The 15,718-nt window shown below is 51.1% G+C and overlaps 1 protein-coding gene across 1 annotated transcript in view; it reads right to left on the reverse strand.

Annotated features, from left to right (window-relative positions):
- Positions 1-15,517, reverse strand: part of CFAP77 (cilia and flagella associated protein 77) — a 142,743-nt gene extending 127,226 nt beyond the window's left edge. Inside the window, exon 1 of the mRNA XM_030206833.1 lies at positions 15,425-15,517. Within this exon, the coding sequence (XP_030062693.1) occupies positions 15,425-15,517 (93 nt within the window). The remainder of the gene's footprint in view (positions 1-15,424) is intronic.
- Positions 15,518-15,718: the final 201 nt, after the last annotated feature.

The raw sequence follows: 15,718 nt of genomic DNA on the forward strand, positions 1-15,718 counted from the left end.
GCTCTCCCAGAATCTCTGGGGAGAACGCCCGGAGACTCTCGTGCAGAGCGGCTGTGGAGAAAGACATGGAAGCCGATGCAGGTGTCGATGTCAGAGTCTGTTCCGGGCGTGGAGGCTGTTCCGGGCTGTCCATAGTGGAGCGCATCGACACCTCTTGAACAGAGGGTGAGCGGTCCTCTCGGTGCCGATGCCTGCTGGGTGCCAACTCCCTCGGCGACCCAGAGCTCTCGGTGCCGATACGGGAAGGGGACCAGTGTCGATGCTTCTTCAACTTTTTGCGAAGCATGTCACCGGAGCTTCCCCGGCACCGACGTAGGAGGACGTAGAATCCAGCCATCGCTTCCTCGGGGCCGAGGCCGAAGAAGGTCGGTCTCGGGGGGGCTGTACCGCAGGAGCCCCCAGGGTAGGGGGAGACCCACCCGAAGCCCCACCGCCACCAGCAGGGGAATGGACAGCCCTCACCTGCACTCAGTCGAAGCACCACCGTCCGACGACATCAGCAGAAGTGGAGGTCCCGGTACCACTTCCGATGTCTCAGCCCCGATGCAGAGGGTCGATGCCTCGAGCACTCGATGCAATCGCGGCCGAGGACGGAGGTCTGGACGCTGAGGACGGAGGTCTGGACGCTGACGACGTCGATGCACCGATACTCCCGGTGCCGATGCCGACGAAGAGGCCCGAGAACAAAACGTCCACTGGGCCAATCTCGCTACCTGAGTCCACTTTGTAAAAGGCGCACAGACTACAGGCCTGCGGGTGGTGCCCAGCCCCCAGACACTGAAGACACGACGCTGTCCTGTCAGTGAGCGAGATTACCCGGGCGCACTGGGTGCACTTCTGAGCCGCTGGGAGACTTCGATGACATGGGCGGAAAATCACGCCTGCGAAATCAAAATTCGTAATTGCGGTAGGCACCAAAAAGAGGGGGAAAAAAAATTTGACCCGAGGTCTCAAAAGGGCCTACCCCGAAGACGAAAAGAAACTTAACGGGGCAAAACTGAAAATAGAGGAAAGGGAAAAAGACCGAAAAGGTCTTCTTCCGAAATCCCTTTTTTTTTTTTCGTAGCGAAAAGTCAAAAGAGACGCGCGAGGTCGACTTTCGGGCGCGAACGGCGTAAACAGACCGTACGAGCACGACAAAAGAAGACTGGCCGGCACGAGCCGGTTTCGGGCGGGAAGACGGCCGCGCCTGCGCGGTGCGCATCGGCCGCGAGGGCTAGCAAAGGCTTTGCTAGTGAAGATTCCGATTGGAGGGGCTGCCGTGGACGTCACCCATCAGTGAGAACAAGCAGCCTGCTTGTCCTCGGAGAAAGTTAGACATATCATTCCTGCCAAGGTGAAGTAAAAGAAGATCGGGAAACTTTCCTTCTCTTTTGAAACATCACAGTAAGGGGACCAGGTCCTATCAGTGCATTTCCCGGTTACCCCACTATGAAAAGCATGCACCACGAGAAGCTAATCCCAGGTGCAGTCTGAAAGGCTGTTTTGCTGCTCTGCAAGCTGCCCAATGGATGAAGGAAAACCTCAGAATCCATATTGAATAAGGGTTAGCAGCAGCACCTGGAACAAGGAAAAGAAAGGTGGAAGCAAGCAGAAAGAAGACAATTAACCAGACCCAAAGAAAGGAAAGTTGCCAAAAAAAGCTCATTTCTGTTGTCTAGCATACACCTTGAAGGCACCAGAGCTCCATCTACCAATGTGCCTGATAACCTCCTCGCCCAAGCCCGCCACTTCTAAATTGGTTGCCACACCACTATGAAAGGAGTGGTGAAGGGTGGGGGTGAAACAGAAGGTATCAAGGTCCAAGTGTTGAACAACTCGTCTAAGAACAACAGCAAATTGATATCTCATTAGAGGCAAACCATCCTTGTGGAGAAAAAGAAACATTGGGGTCTGCGACCCAGATACTCAAAAATATTAAATGAGAACAGATTGTACGACTGGCACTGTGGTGAAGAACTGAAATCTGGCTTTTGCCAAACTGATCCATTTTATACCTGGCTATAGTAACCAGGTCGGCAAAGCTGAACATGTTTCAATGGGACGCCCCCTCTCGCCTGGACAGTACAGGGAACCAATGTGCCCAACCAGTACAGTAGCAAAGAAGGACAAGCTAGAAAAAGAAAGACCTCAAAGGAAGAAAAGACAACAGAGCGTAAAGCATGCCACAAGGCCACTAGGATGTTGTGGGTAACTGGCGAGCGTGAGACAGGAAGCAGCGGTGCAACTCTATCCCAGGCCTTAAACATCTGCTGTACAAGAAAGCTAGTAGCAGGACTTCTCAAGTCAACAGCTTTCAGTAAAAAGGCAAAACCTACTAAGTGTTGACCACCACACCTTTGGAAAAACCCAGGGATTTAGAATACAAAATATACTGTGCCAGCCCAGCATCCAGAGACTTGCGAGCGCCAGCTGCACGAAGGCACAAAAAGGAATCAGCCCTAGAAAAACCAGAAAAATAAGCCTTCCAAATGGACTGAGCCACAAAGTTCTTCAGCATCAACCAGACAGCTCTCCTCCTATGCCCCAAAGTGCACAGGCATTGGAGTTCCCTTGATGTCCGCCCAGGGAATAATGAGCGGGAAACGGGATAGCTGGAACGAGACAAGTAATCCAACAATTAGATTCTGCAACCAGAAACATGATGACCCCTGAAAGAAATGCTGATAAGCTATAACACCTTCAAACAGTGAGCAATCTGCTTGCTAATCACCTCAACCACCCCACGGTTGTCACACCAATGCTATAAATATGGCAACTAATCTTTACGCAAGGAAAGTAAACAAAAACAAGAGAAAGAGGAAAGCCTATTGGTTCTCCAAACAACTGGCTGAAAGAATAAGGGCAAAAGAGGCTTCATTCAAGAAAAACTGAAGAACGCAACAAGAGGATTACAGACAAGATTATTGGATTAAACTCAATGAAGCGAAGGAAATACAGCTAGCAAAAGTACAGGTGGAAAAAAATGGCTAAAGATGTTAAGAGAGGTGACAAGACCTTTTCCAGATATTTATTTATTTTATTAGGATTTATTTACCACTTTTTTGAAGGAATTCACTCAAGGTGGTGTACAGTAAGAATAGACCAAACATGAGCAATAGGCAGTTACAGCAGTAAAAATATTCAAATAACAATATAAAGTATACTACTTACAATGTCAACACAATACATAATAGAACATTTTAATTGATAGTGAAGGGTAAAGCAAAGATGGAACACATTGATAGGTAAGAGAGCAAGAAGAGTTAGAAAATAAGGTGACTATTTAAGAAAGTTGCACACGAGGTCAGAGAGAATATTGGGGAAAGGAGAAAAGATAGAAATGGACTTCATAGACTGAAAGATGGTGAGAATGACTATGTGGAGAGTAATGAGGATAAAGCAAACATGCTAAACAAATACTTCTCCTCTGTGTTCACAGAAGAAAATCCTGGAGAAGGACCACGGTTATCTGCTGAGGAAGTATCTGGAAATGGAGTGTTGTACCGTTCACAAAAGAAAGCATTTATAAACAATTTGAGAAAATGAAAGTGGACAAAGCTATGGGGCAGATGGGATACATCCCAGGATATTTAGGGAGCTCAGAGAAGTCCTGGATGGACCTCTTAAGGATTTATTTAATAGATCTTTAGAGATGGGAGAAGTTCTCCGGGACTGGAAATGAGCTGATGTGGTCCTCTTCACAAAAGTGGAGACAGGGAAGAAGTGGGAAAGTACAGGACAGTAAGCCTCACATTGGTGGTAGGAAAATAATGGAATCGCTGCTGAAGGAAAAGATGTTAACTTCCTAGAAGCCTGCGGATTACAGGATCTAAGGCAAGATGGTTTACAAAGGAAAATCCTGCCAAACAAATTTTATTGACTTCTTTGACTGGATGATCAAAGAACTGGATGAAGAACGCACTCTAGATGTAATCTACTTGGATTTCAGCAAAGCTTTTGATATGGTCCCTCACAGAAGACTCATGAATAAGATAAGTGGGCTGAACTTAGGACCCAAAGTGGTGAACTGGATTGGAAACTGGTTGACTTGACAGGCGGTAGAGGGTGGTGGTAAATGGAATCCACTTGGAGGAAAAGAAGGTGAGAAGTGGAATGCCTCAGTTGTCAGTAATGGGTCTGATTCTGTTTAATATATTTGTTAGAGACATTGCTGAAGGATTAGAAGGAAAAGTTTGCCTTTTTGCAGATGACCCGAAGACAGCCAATAGAGTGGATACACTGGAGGGGAGTAGAAACCATGAGGAGGGATCTGCAAACGTTAGAAGAATGGTCAAGCGTCTGGCAGTTAAAATGTAATGCAAGAAGTGCAAAGTGATGCATTTGGGGGTGCAGAAATAAGATTGGTACGCTTGGCTCAGGAGAGGGGGGTGATGGTGTCTGAGAATCTGAAGGTGATGAAACAAGGTGACAAGGAAGTGGCTGACGCAAGAAGGATGCTGGGCTGCATAGAGAGGGGTATAACCAGTAGAGGAAAGAAGGTGTTGATGTCCCTCTACAAATCGTTGGTGAGGCCACACTTAAGAGTATTGTGTTCAGTTTTTGAGGCCGTATTTTATTAAAGATGAAAAAAAGACTTGAAGTGGTTCAGAGAAAGCGATGAAAATGGTATGGGATTTGCTTTGTAGTTCATACAAGGGGATACTTACTGACCTGAACATGTATACCCTGAAGGAAAGGAGAAACAGAGGTAGTGAATGATACATACCTGTAGCAGGTGTTCTCCGAGGACAGCAGGCTGATTGTTCTCACGACTGGGTGACGTCCGCGGCAGCCCCCACCAACCGGAAAAAGCTTCGCGGGACGGTCGGCACGCAGGGCACGCCCACCGCGCATGCGCGGCCGTCTTCCCGCCCGTGCGCGACCGCTCCCGCCAGTTGAATGACTAGCAAAAAAGATGAAACACACAACTCCAAAGGGGAGGAGGGAGGGAAGGTGAGAACAATCAGCCTGCTGTCCTCGGAGAACACCTGCTACAGGTATGTATCATTCACTTTCTCCGAGGACAAGCAGGCTGCTTGTTCTCACGACTCGGGTATCCCTAGCTCTCAGGCTCACTCAAAACAAGAACCCAGGTCAATTGAACCTCGCAACGGCGAGGGTACAACAGAAAATTGACCTACGAAGAACAACTAACTGAGAGTGCAGCCTGACCAGAATAAATTCGGGGTCCTGGAGGGTGGAGTTTGGATTTACACCCCAAACAGATTCTGCAGCACCGACTGCCCGAACCGACTGTAGCGTCGGGTTATCCTGCTGGAGGCAGTAATGTGATGTGAATGTGTGGACAGATGACCACGTCGCAGGCCTTGCAATCTCTTCAATAGTGGCTGACTTCAAGTGGGCCACCGACGCTGCCATGGCTCTAACACTATGAGCCGTGACATGACCCTCAAGAGCCAGCCCAGCCTGGGCGTAAGTGAAGGAAATGCAATCTGCTAGCCAATTGGAGATGGTGCGTTTCCGACAGCGACCCCTAGCCTGTTAGGGTTGAAAGAAATAAACAATTGGGCGGACTGTCTGTAGGGCTGTGTCCGCTCCAAGTAGAAGGCCAATGCTCTCTTGCAGTCCAATGTGTGCAACTGATGTTCAGCAGGGCGGGTATGCGGCCTGGGGAAGAATGTTGGCAAGACAATTGACTGGTTAAGATGGAACTCCGACACCACCTTCGGCAGGAACTTTGGGTGGGTGGCGGAGCACTACTCTGTTACGATGAAATTTGGTATATGGAGCGTGAGCTACTAGGGCTTGAAGCTCACTGACCCTACGAGCTGAAGTAACTGCCACCAAGAAAATGACCTTCCAGGTCAAGTACTTCAGATGGCAGGTATTCAGTGGCTCAAAAGGAGGTTTCATCAGCTGGGTGAGGACGACGTTGAGATCCCATGACACTGTGGGAGGCTTGATAGGGGGCTTTGACAAGAGCAAGCCTCTCATGAATCGAACTACTAAGGGCTCTCCAGAGATGGCTTTACCTTCTACACGATAATGGTAAGCACTAATCGCACTAAGGTGATTCCTTACTGAGTTGGTCTTGAGACCAGACTCTGATAAGTGCAGAAGGTATTCAAGCAGGTTCTGTGCAGGACAAGAACGAGGTTCTAGGGCCTTGCTCTCACACCAAATGACAAACCTCCTCCACTTGAAAAAGTAACTCTTTTTAGTGGAATCCTTCCTAGAGGCAAGCAAGACACGGGAGACACCCTCAGACAGACCCAACGCAGCGAAGTCTAAGCCCTCAACATCCAGGCCGTGAGAGCCAGGGATTGAAGGTTGGGGTGCAGCAACGCTCCGTCGTTCTGCGAGATGAGAGTCGGAAAACACTCCAATCTCCACGGTTCTTCGGAGGACAACTCCAGAAGAAGAGGAAACCAGATCTGACGAGGCCAAAAGGGCGCGATCAGAATCATGGTGCCGCGGTCTTGCTTGAGCTTCAGTAAGGTCTTCCCCACCAAAGGGTATGGGAGGATAAGCATACAGGAGGCCGGTCCCCCAATGAAGGAGAAAGGCATCTGACGCTAGCCTGCCGTGTGTCTGAAGTCTGGAACAGAACAGAGGCAGCTTGTGGTTGGTCCGAGAGGCGAAAAGGTCCACCGAGGGGGTGCCCCACTCTCGGAAGATCTTGCGTACCACTCTGGAATGGAGCGACCACTCGTGCGGTTGCATGACTCTGCTCAGTCTGTCGGCCAGACTGTTGTTTACGCCTGCCAGGTACGTGGCTTGGAGAAGCATGCCGAACCGGCACGCCCAACGCCACATCCCGACGGCTTCCTGACACAGGGGGCGAGATCCGGTGCCCCCCTGCTTGTTGACGTAATACATTGCAACCTGATTGTCTGTCCGAATTTGGATAATTTGGTAGGACAGCCGATCTCTGAAAGCCTTCAGTGCGTTCCAGATCGCTCGGAGCTCCAGGAGGTTGATCTGCAGATCCTTTTCCTGGAGGGACCACAGACCCTGGGTGTGAAGCCCATCAACATGAGCTCCCCACCCCAGGCGAGATGCATCCGTCGTCAGCACTTTCGTGGGCTGCGGAATTTGGAATGACGTCCCAGGGTCAATTGGTCCGAATGGTCCATCAGAGCAGTGAAGTGCGGCAACTGGTGGAGAGGCGGATGACATCTTCTAGATTCCCGGTGGCTTGGAACCACTGGGAAGCTAGGGTCCATTGAGCAGATCTCATGTGAAGACGAGCCATGGGAGTCACATGAACTGTGGAGGCCATATGACCCAGAAGTCTCAACATCTGCCGAGCTGTGACCTGCTGGGACGCTCTGGTCTGCGAGGCCAGGGCCAGGAGATTGGTGGCCCTCGCCTCGGGAAGGTAGGCCTGAGTCGTCTGGGCATTCAGCAGAGCTCCTATGAATTCCAGAGACTGTGTTGGCTGGAGATGGGACTTTGGGTAATTTATCACAAACCCCAGCAGCTCCAGAAGACGAGTAGTGCACTGCATAGACCGGAGGGCTCCCGCCTCCGAGGTGTTCTTGACCAGCCAATCGTCGAGATATGGGAACACGTGCACTCCCAGCTTGCGTAGGTAGGCCGCTACCACCATGAGGCACTTTGTAAACACTCGTGGGCAGAGGCGAGCCCAAGGGCAGCACACAATACTGAAAGTGCCGTGCGCCCAGGCGGAATCTGAGATACTGTCTGTGAGCTGGCAGTATCGGGATGTGAGTGTATGCGTCCTTTAAATCCAGGGAACATAGCCAATCGTTTTTCTGAATCATTGGCAGAAGGGTGCCCAAGGAAAGCATCCTGAACTTTTCTTTGACCAGGAATTTGTTCAGGCCTCTCAGGTCTAGGATGGGACGCATCCCCCCTGTTTTCTTTTCCACAAGGAAGTACCTGGAATAGAATCCCTGCCCTTCCTGCCCGGGTGGTACGGGCTCGACCGCATTGGGCGCTGAGAAGGGCGGAGAGTTCCTCTGCAAGTACCTGCTTGTGATGGGAGCTGAAAGATTGAGCTCCCGGAGGACAATTTGGTGGCAGGGAGGCCAAATTCAGGGCGTATCCGCACCGCACTATTTGGAGAACCCACTGGTCGGAGGTTATGAGAGGCCACCTTTGTGAAAAAATTTTAACCTCCCCCCGACCGGGCAGAGTCGTCCGGTACGGACACTTTGAGGGCGGCTATGTTCCGTGGATCCAGTCCCCAAAGCCCGTCCCGGCTTTTGCTGGTGGAGGCGCAGGGGCTGCTTAGGCGCACGCTGTTGAACGAGAACGAGCGCGCTGGGTCTGTCCCTGTGCCTGACGAGGCCTATCGGGCCGGCTGGTTGTACTACGCTTTGCAAAAGAATAGGGTGCAGCCTGCCGGCCCGGGAAAAACGTCCACCCGCTGAGGTGGGTGCTGAAGGCGCCCCGGTGGGAGAGCTTGTCGAGGGCGGTTTTCCCGCTGATGCAGTTGGTCCACCGCTGCTCGACCTCTCACCAAAAATGTTATCCCCCCGGCAAGGGACGTCGGCCAGTCTCTGCTGGGTGCGGTTGTCAGGTCAGAGCACGCAGCATGAGAGCCTGCGCATGCACTATACCTTGGGCCGCACAGCACGAGAATGCCACGTCACAGTGTCATAGATACCCCTGGACAGGAACTTTCTGCACCGCCTTCAGCTGCCTGACCACCTCCTGATAAGGCCTGGACTGCTCCGGCGGGAGCTTATCGACCAGGTCCGCCAGTTGCTGCACATTGGTCCCGCATTGGATGCTCATATAGAGCAGGTATGACTGGATGCGGGTCATGAGCATGGAGGATTGGTAGGCCTTCCTCCCAAACAAGGTCCAGAGTGCGAGACTCCCGCCCCGGGGGCGCCGAGGCGGTATCCCTCGAACTCCGGTGCCCTCTTGAGAGCAGAATCCACGACCGCCGAGTCATGGGGCAGTTAGGGCCGCATTAACTCTGGGTCAGAGTGGATCCTGTACTGGGACTCTGCTTTCTTGGGAATGGTGGGGTTAGTTAACGGTCGCACCCAGTTCTGAAGCAGTGTCTCCTTGAGGACATTGTGCAGCGGTACCGTGGAGGACTCTCTAGGTGGTGATGGATAGTCGAGGGACCTCGAGCATCTCGGCCCTCGGCTCTTCCACAGAGACCACGGGGAAGGGAATGCTGATAGACATATCCCGCACAAAGGAGGCAAAGGGAGACTCTCAGGAGGTGAGAGCTTCCTCTCCGGTGAAGGCGTGGGGTCCGAGGGGAAGGCCCGTAGACTCCTCTGAGGAGAAATATCTAGGGCCTCCTCTTCCCCCCACGAGGCCTCATCCTCGGTATCGGACATAAGCTCATGTAGCTGAGTCCTGAACCGGGCCCGGCTCGACGTCGAGGCACCGAGGTCTCGGTGTCGTCGAGCGGTGGACTCCCGCGCCGGCGGGGACGGAGCTCCCTCCATCGACGTCGACGGGGACTCCACCTGCGTAGCAGTCGAGACCGGCGCCGCAAGCGGCGGCGGTGTCGACGGCCCCGGCGCCGGGCTAGAGCTCGCCGGCGCCACAGACATCGGCGCCGAGGGCGCAAGCACCCCCGGCGCCGGCACAGCCTGGCGCATCAGCCCTTCCAGGATCCCCGGAAGGATGGCTCTGAGGCACTCGTCCATGCCCGCTGCCGGGAAAGGCTGTGGGGCCGGTAGGGGGTGTCAGCGCCAGAAGCTGATGGGGGCCAGGAGACGGCACCGAGGTGCCGGAACCCTGACGCATCGTGTACCGTCCACAACCGACGGGGACCTCTCCTCTCGACGTGGACGCTTCGGCGTCGCCTCCTCTCCGATGTCCGGATGCACCGAGGGCGACCGGTGACGACGCTTCTTATCCTTCTTGCGATGCACGTCACCGGCGCCGGGAGGTATGGAGGAGGAGGAGGAGGACGATCCCCCTCGGTCTCGAGGAACCGGGTCAGACAGGGTTTGGTCCCGTGGACCACGGGCTGAGGGAGTGACCGGGGCCGACTGCCCAAGCGGCCTCTCACCTCTACCCTCACCGGCGGGCCGACGGGACCTGTTCTCCTGGGGTCGATGCCATCGGTGCCGATGTCTCGGGCATCGATACCGGTACCGAAGGACCGGGCGTCGATACCGATGCCGTCGAGGTCGACGTCGAGGGGCCGGCGCAAGTTCCAAAAAGACGGTCCCGTAGAACTTGCCTCGCAACCTGAGTCCGTTTCCGGAGACCGAGACACAGGGGACACGACTTGAGATTGTGCTCCGGCCCGAGGCACTGGAGGCACCAAGCGTGGGTGTCGGTCTGCGAGATCGGCCGGCCGCACCGACCACACTTTTTAAATCCACTCGGGACCTTCGAGGACATCGACGGAAAAATCACGTCGGCGAAGTCAAAGTCGTCGATGGTGGCGGAAATCACACCTCGAAAAAGGGGAAAACGACCGTGCGGCCACTAGGCCGCAACGCGGCGGCCCCGCTAGAAGCGAGGGAAAAAGGGGAGCGCGTGCTCCACACGCTCAGGTTTTTTTTTTTTTTTTAAAAGAAAACCGGGCGTGTACAAAAACAAAGAGAAAAAGAAACGAAATTATAAACGATTCGCGTAAACGCGATCGACTTTCCGGCGGCTGAGAATAGAGAGAGCGGCAAAGCACGACTCTCTCCAGACGCGGAAAAAAAGGAACTGGCGGGAGCGGTCGCGCACGGGCGGGAAGACGGCCGCGCATGCGCGGTGGGCGTGCCCTGCGTGCCGACCGTCCCGCGAAGCTTTTTCCGGTTGGTGGGGGCTGCCGCGGACGTCACCCAGTCGTGAGAACAAGCAGCCTGCTTGTCCTCGGAGAAGATATGATACAGATGTTCGAATATTTGAAAGGTATTAATTCACAAACCTTTTCCAGAGACGGGAAGGCGCTAGAATGAGAGGACATGAATTGAGGTTGAAAGGGGGCAGATTCAGGAATAATGTCAGGAAGTATTTTTTCACGGAAATGGTGGTAGATACCTGGAATGCCCTCCCGCGGGAGGTGGTGGAGATGAAAACAGTAACGGAATCCAAAAAATCATGGGATAAACATAAACGAATCCTGTGTAGAAGGAACAGACCCAAAGAAGCTTAGCAGAGACCAGGAAGCAAAACCAGTAACTGGGAAGCAAAGCCAGTACTGGCAGACTTCTACGATCTGTTCTCTGATTGTGGTTAGACAGATTCAGCTTCAGACTCAGAAGTTGGAGAACAAGGCCATTGCTGGGCAGACATCTAAGGTCTGTGCCTTGATTGTGGCTGAATAGATTTGGAAGGGATGGAGTTGTTCAGGGGCTTTGCCATTAACTTCAGAAATTTTAGAACAAGGACAGTGCTGGGCAGACTTCTATAGTCCATGCCTTGAAAATGGCAAGGATAAATCAAGACCAAGTATACATATGAAGTATCACATACCATATGTATGAGTTTATCTTGTTGGGCAGACTGGATGGACTGTACAGGTCTTTATCTGCTGTCATCTACTATGTTACTATTGAGTTCATTTTCAAAGTTCCATACCAGAACAGCACCCACTTGTTGCGCAGCCTTTCAGGCCATATTTTACAGGCTACCAGAATGAAGAAAAGCTCAAAGAAAGTAATATTTTTGATCAGCCCTGAATCAAACCATGGGGCAGCAGAACACAAGCCTTGACAAAAAAGGATAAAACCAACCCCACCCACTGCATCCAAAAACAGTTCCAGCTCTGCGGTAGAAACCTCTGTTCCCTGCAGAGGCTGAACACCATTAAAGTCAGACAAGAAATGCTCCCAGATGTCCAAGTCATTTTTATGCCTGCAGACAGATGGACGAAGAAATGCAGCTTAGAAAGTTTTGCTGTCACTGCCAACAGGTGACGGATAAAAGCCCAACCCAAGGGAATAACCCTACAGGCAAAATTGAGACTGCGTATAAGGGATTGAATGACACAAAAGGGCACCTCATTAGTGGATACTATGTTGATAGAGTCAATCTCAATGCCAAAAGAGGTTAAGGCCATGGTAGGTCCTTCCATTTTTTCTTCCGATAAAGAAACTCCAAAGTCACTAGTCGTGTCCAAAAAAATCCTTATGAAATAGTTACAATCTGGGGATCCTGCCGGTTCAACAAATAGGAAATCATCCAAGAAGTGGACAATCGAGGGCAAACCTGCAAAGAATTTGACCACCCAATGAAGAAAGGTGCTGAAATATTCAAAATACACACACATGAGATGGAAGATCCCATGGGCATACATTTGTCAAAGTACTCTAACCCGGGTCTTGCCCCCTTTCAGGCAAGCTGTGGTCCGACCTGGGTCACAGGGAAAACTTGTTTCTCTTGCTACTCTATTCATTCTCCACTTAGCTCACCAATCATGTGGACACAGTCAATCATCCACGAGCTTGGGAGTGGGTCAATGGTCTGGAATAGAGATCTGGGGTGTTGGGACTATAACAGGAATGTCAGGGTATCCTTTCTCTCAGTCTGGGGACACCTGCTTTCACCCTTTCCAATAATCATGCGGCACTCCAGTAGTTTCGTTTAAATGCAAACCAACTTTACTGGAACTTCTGCAACTGGCATATGAACACATCAAATGCTTTAGAAATTTACAGTTCCATTCACCCACAGGTGGGATGAGCTTATCCATGCTGCTTCACTCTCCAACTGATTCCACTCTGTACATATTTACACACACTCCTGTCCTTTACCTATCCTTTCATGATAGGAATAAACTCAAGGCTGCTTCTGCTATTCTTGACACCAATCTGATTCTTTCAGGCACAGGCCCTTTAGGCTGTCCTCCTTCCAGCAGTGAACCTTACAAGGCTACACTTCTGCACTGGACAGGCTCCTCCTGTCCTAATCCTGCTTGCAGGCTAAACTCTCCTTATCCACCTGAAGCTCAGTATCCTTCTCCACTGCCACTTATTGAGGCATCAGCAACTCTTAATCCAGTCTGTATTTATTTCTTGCACTCCAGGATTCCCCAATACTCTCAAGGGTCCTGGCAGGGATATATGTAACCAATGACCTCATGCACCTCACTCCAGACTCTTTTATTAAACTCAAACTCCACCCCTGCAGTCACTCTCCACAGGGAAACCTTTTATTTCTGCAACTTATTCCAATACCACGCCTCTTGGGCTGGGCATCCTCCCACTCATGGATGTCCCAACTGTCCAACCTACTGGCAGGGACCTCCTTCCTCCCAGGGACTTCAGAAGAGTCTAACACTGCATTTTCTAGTAATACCCAAGAACTGAATGAACTCGGATGGACCAGCAGGAGATGAAAGGCTGACTCAACATCCACCTTAGCCATCAAGGCACCGGGGCCGCATCTGCGAACCAAGGACAGGTCCGAGTCAAAGGAAGCATAATGGACAACACAGTATTCATATGGAATCCCATCATTAATGGAACTGCCAGCAGGGTGAGAGAGACTGTGAAACAGCCGGAACTTTTCCAGCTCTTTTTTAGGAATAATAGCGAGGGGAGAGAACCACAATATTGGAAGGGATCTGTACTCAAATGGGCCAGAGATGTGGCCTAGAGCAATCTCCTAACTGAACTTGGCAAGGACAACAGCAATAGTTTTAACTGTGAAAGATGAGTTGCAGACTTCATTGTTAATCACATCACCCAGAAAAGGGGTGAGAAAACCTTGAGAAAAGCCCTTGCCACTGTCGTGTTGGGCTACTGAAGTAACCAGGGCTGCAAGACTTGTAGGCTCACTGGAGTAGGAGTCCTACAAAAAGGGGCATCATTGGGGTGCGGAAATGGCCGAGATGGCCTTTTTGATGCATTTTGAAGCTGGATGCCCAACCCCACAAGAGGCACAGACATTTTTTGAATGTACAGTCTGTGAAAGGGCAAGTAGGCTTATTTAATCACCAGCACAGTTTGGCCGGTGATTCAGCTGTTGTGGCACTTTGCTTGGACTGTGCTGACCAAAAAATTCAAGAAGCACCTGAAGCTGAGGCTCAAATGGCCATGGTCATCAAGGGAGTGGAAGCAGAGGATTTTTGCATGTCGGTACACCACAAGTTAATGTCCTCTGCCCCAGGACATATGGAGATTCCCCTCCATTTTATCTCTAAACTCTTCATCATAATTAAGTCAACACTAACCACCATAATACTGGTACTTGTCCAGTATAATGTAGGAGGCCATACTGTGCAGGTCCTCATGACCCCAGACACTAGTGAGTCGCAGGAAGGAGCGAACCCAATTGACAACATTTCTGGAAACCTTTTTAGATTTGGAGGTGGCTGAGTCAGTTTTAGACTTCTTCTTGGCTTTGGACTTCCTCCTGCCCTACATCAATTTAACAGTATCTATGCACATCCACTTTTTAATCTTTTTATGCACAGATTTTGGGACAGCCTCCCAAAAACTGTCATGGCCACCAAAGCTGGGGGGCCCCATCTATCTCCCTGAACAGCCGTAAGATACCTACAAACAACAGACCCATCACAGGAAGAAGAGGAAGCTGAAGAAGAAGAGGATGATGTGCTAGCAGAAGAGGAGGAAGAAGAAAAGGAGGAAGATGCATTACTTCTCTTGCCCTTTCCCTTCCTAAATTTAGCAGACAGACTTTTTGGATTTCATTTCATTAATCACTAGAGACAAAGCCCCAACCTTAACTGGAGCAGCTGTAAGATCCACAGCCGAGGCAGAAGATGAGGAAAAAGCTGCAGCAGAAGGACCAGCAGCTGGAGGCAAGATTGTAAAGAGACTGGCATCAGTTGAGTTGCAAGTCTCCTGGGTTGCTAGCATCCCTCGTCACTGTCATCAGCATTAGGGGTTCTCCTGAAAAGAAGGAGAAGAAGCAGGAGCAGTATATCTGGAAAGGCGAGGGTGCCCACCCAATCTCTGTCCGCAAGGATCGTGGTCCTCCCAAAGGTCTGCAGGGCAATTTCATTCATACCTGTCTCAACACCTATGCGGTCTGGGTGGCTCCCATCATGAGGGGGGGGGGGGCATGATAGGGAGCACTGTGACTGCGGCACCAGGAGTCAGATACTTATCAAAATTTTCCTCCCTCCTCTCCCAAGCATCCCTCCTAGGGGGATACTAATAGCCTTCCTTTTCCCTGGGAGAAAAGCTGAAAAACTGGCCATGAGAAAAAGATCTGTCAGCATGCTGCTGCCTAAAAGTACTAGGAAGGACAGATGTAGGCAGAGAGGAGCGAGAACCACCCCTTCCCCAAAGGCCAAACTGGATGTGGCAATTAAACCGGAATTTGTAGCAGCGAGAGCAGCAGGTGAAGAAACATAACCATGGAGAAGTGCAGCAGGGGCAGGCAAAAAGGGAGAGCCCACAGCACTAGCCATTTGAGAAATGGCAACCACAGCCTTTCAGGGGTTTTTAGCGGGCCAAGCTGACACCAATTCAGCTGCTATTACTGCGTGGGTCACTTCCTTAGAATGTTACAGGACAGTGGGGGCAGAGATCTCCAGAGCTAATACGGCAGCTACTAAGGTCCTTACCCGGTCCAGTCGGGTGGGCTCAGAGAAGGAGTCACCAGCCAAAAAGGAGATCTTCACCACCAAAGTGTTCTCTTGGGTCATGCCTTCAGCCATGCTTGCAGACACATGCGGAAGTAGGCAAGTCGCCTTTGAGGAGAAGGAAGGATCATGATCCTTGGAGGGACTGTCCGTTCATTAGTCCCGCTGGTCCGTTCCTTGTGTCGAGAAGATTTGTCCCAATTGGAGGATAATTCCCATCACGCTAAATTCAAAAATAATTTGCCCAATCAGGCTGCTGATCATCTCCTTGCTCTG

Source organism: Microcaecilia unicolor, chromosome 6 (genome assembly GCF_901765095.1).
Source record: "Microcaecilia unicolor chromosome 6, aMicUni1.1, whole genome shotgun sequence".
In the NCBI taxonomy this organism is placed as follows: Eukaryota; Metazoa; Chordata; class Amphibia; order Gymnophiona; family Siphonopidae; genus Microcaecilia; species Microcaecilia unicolor.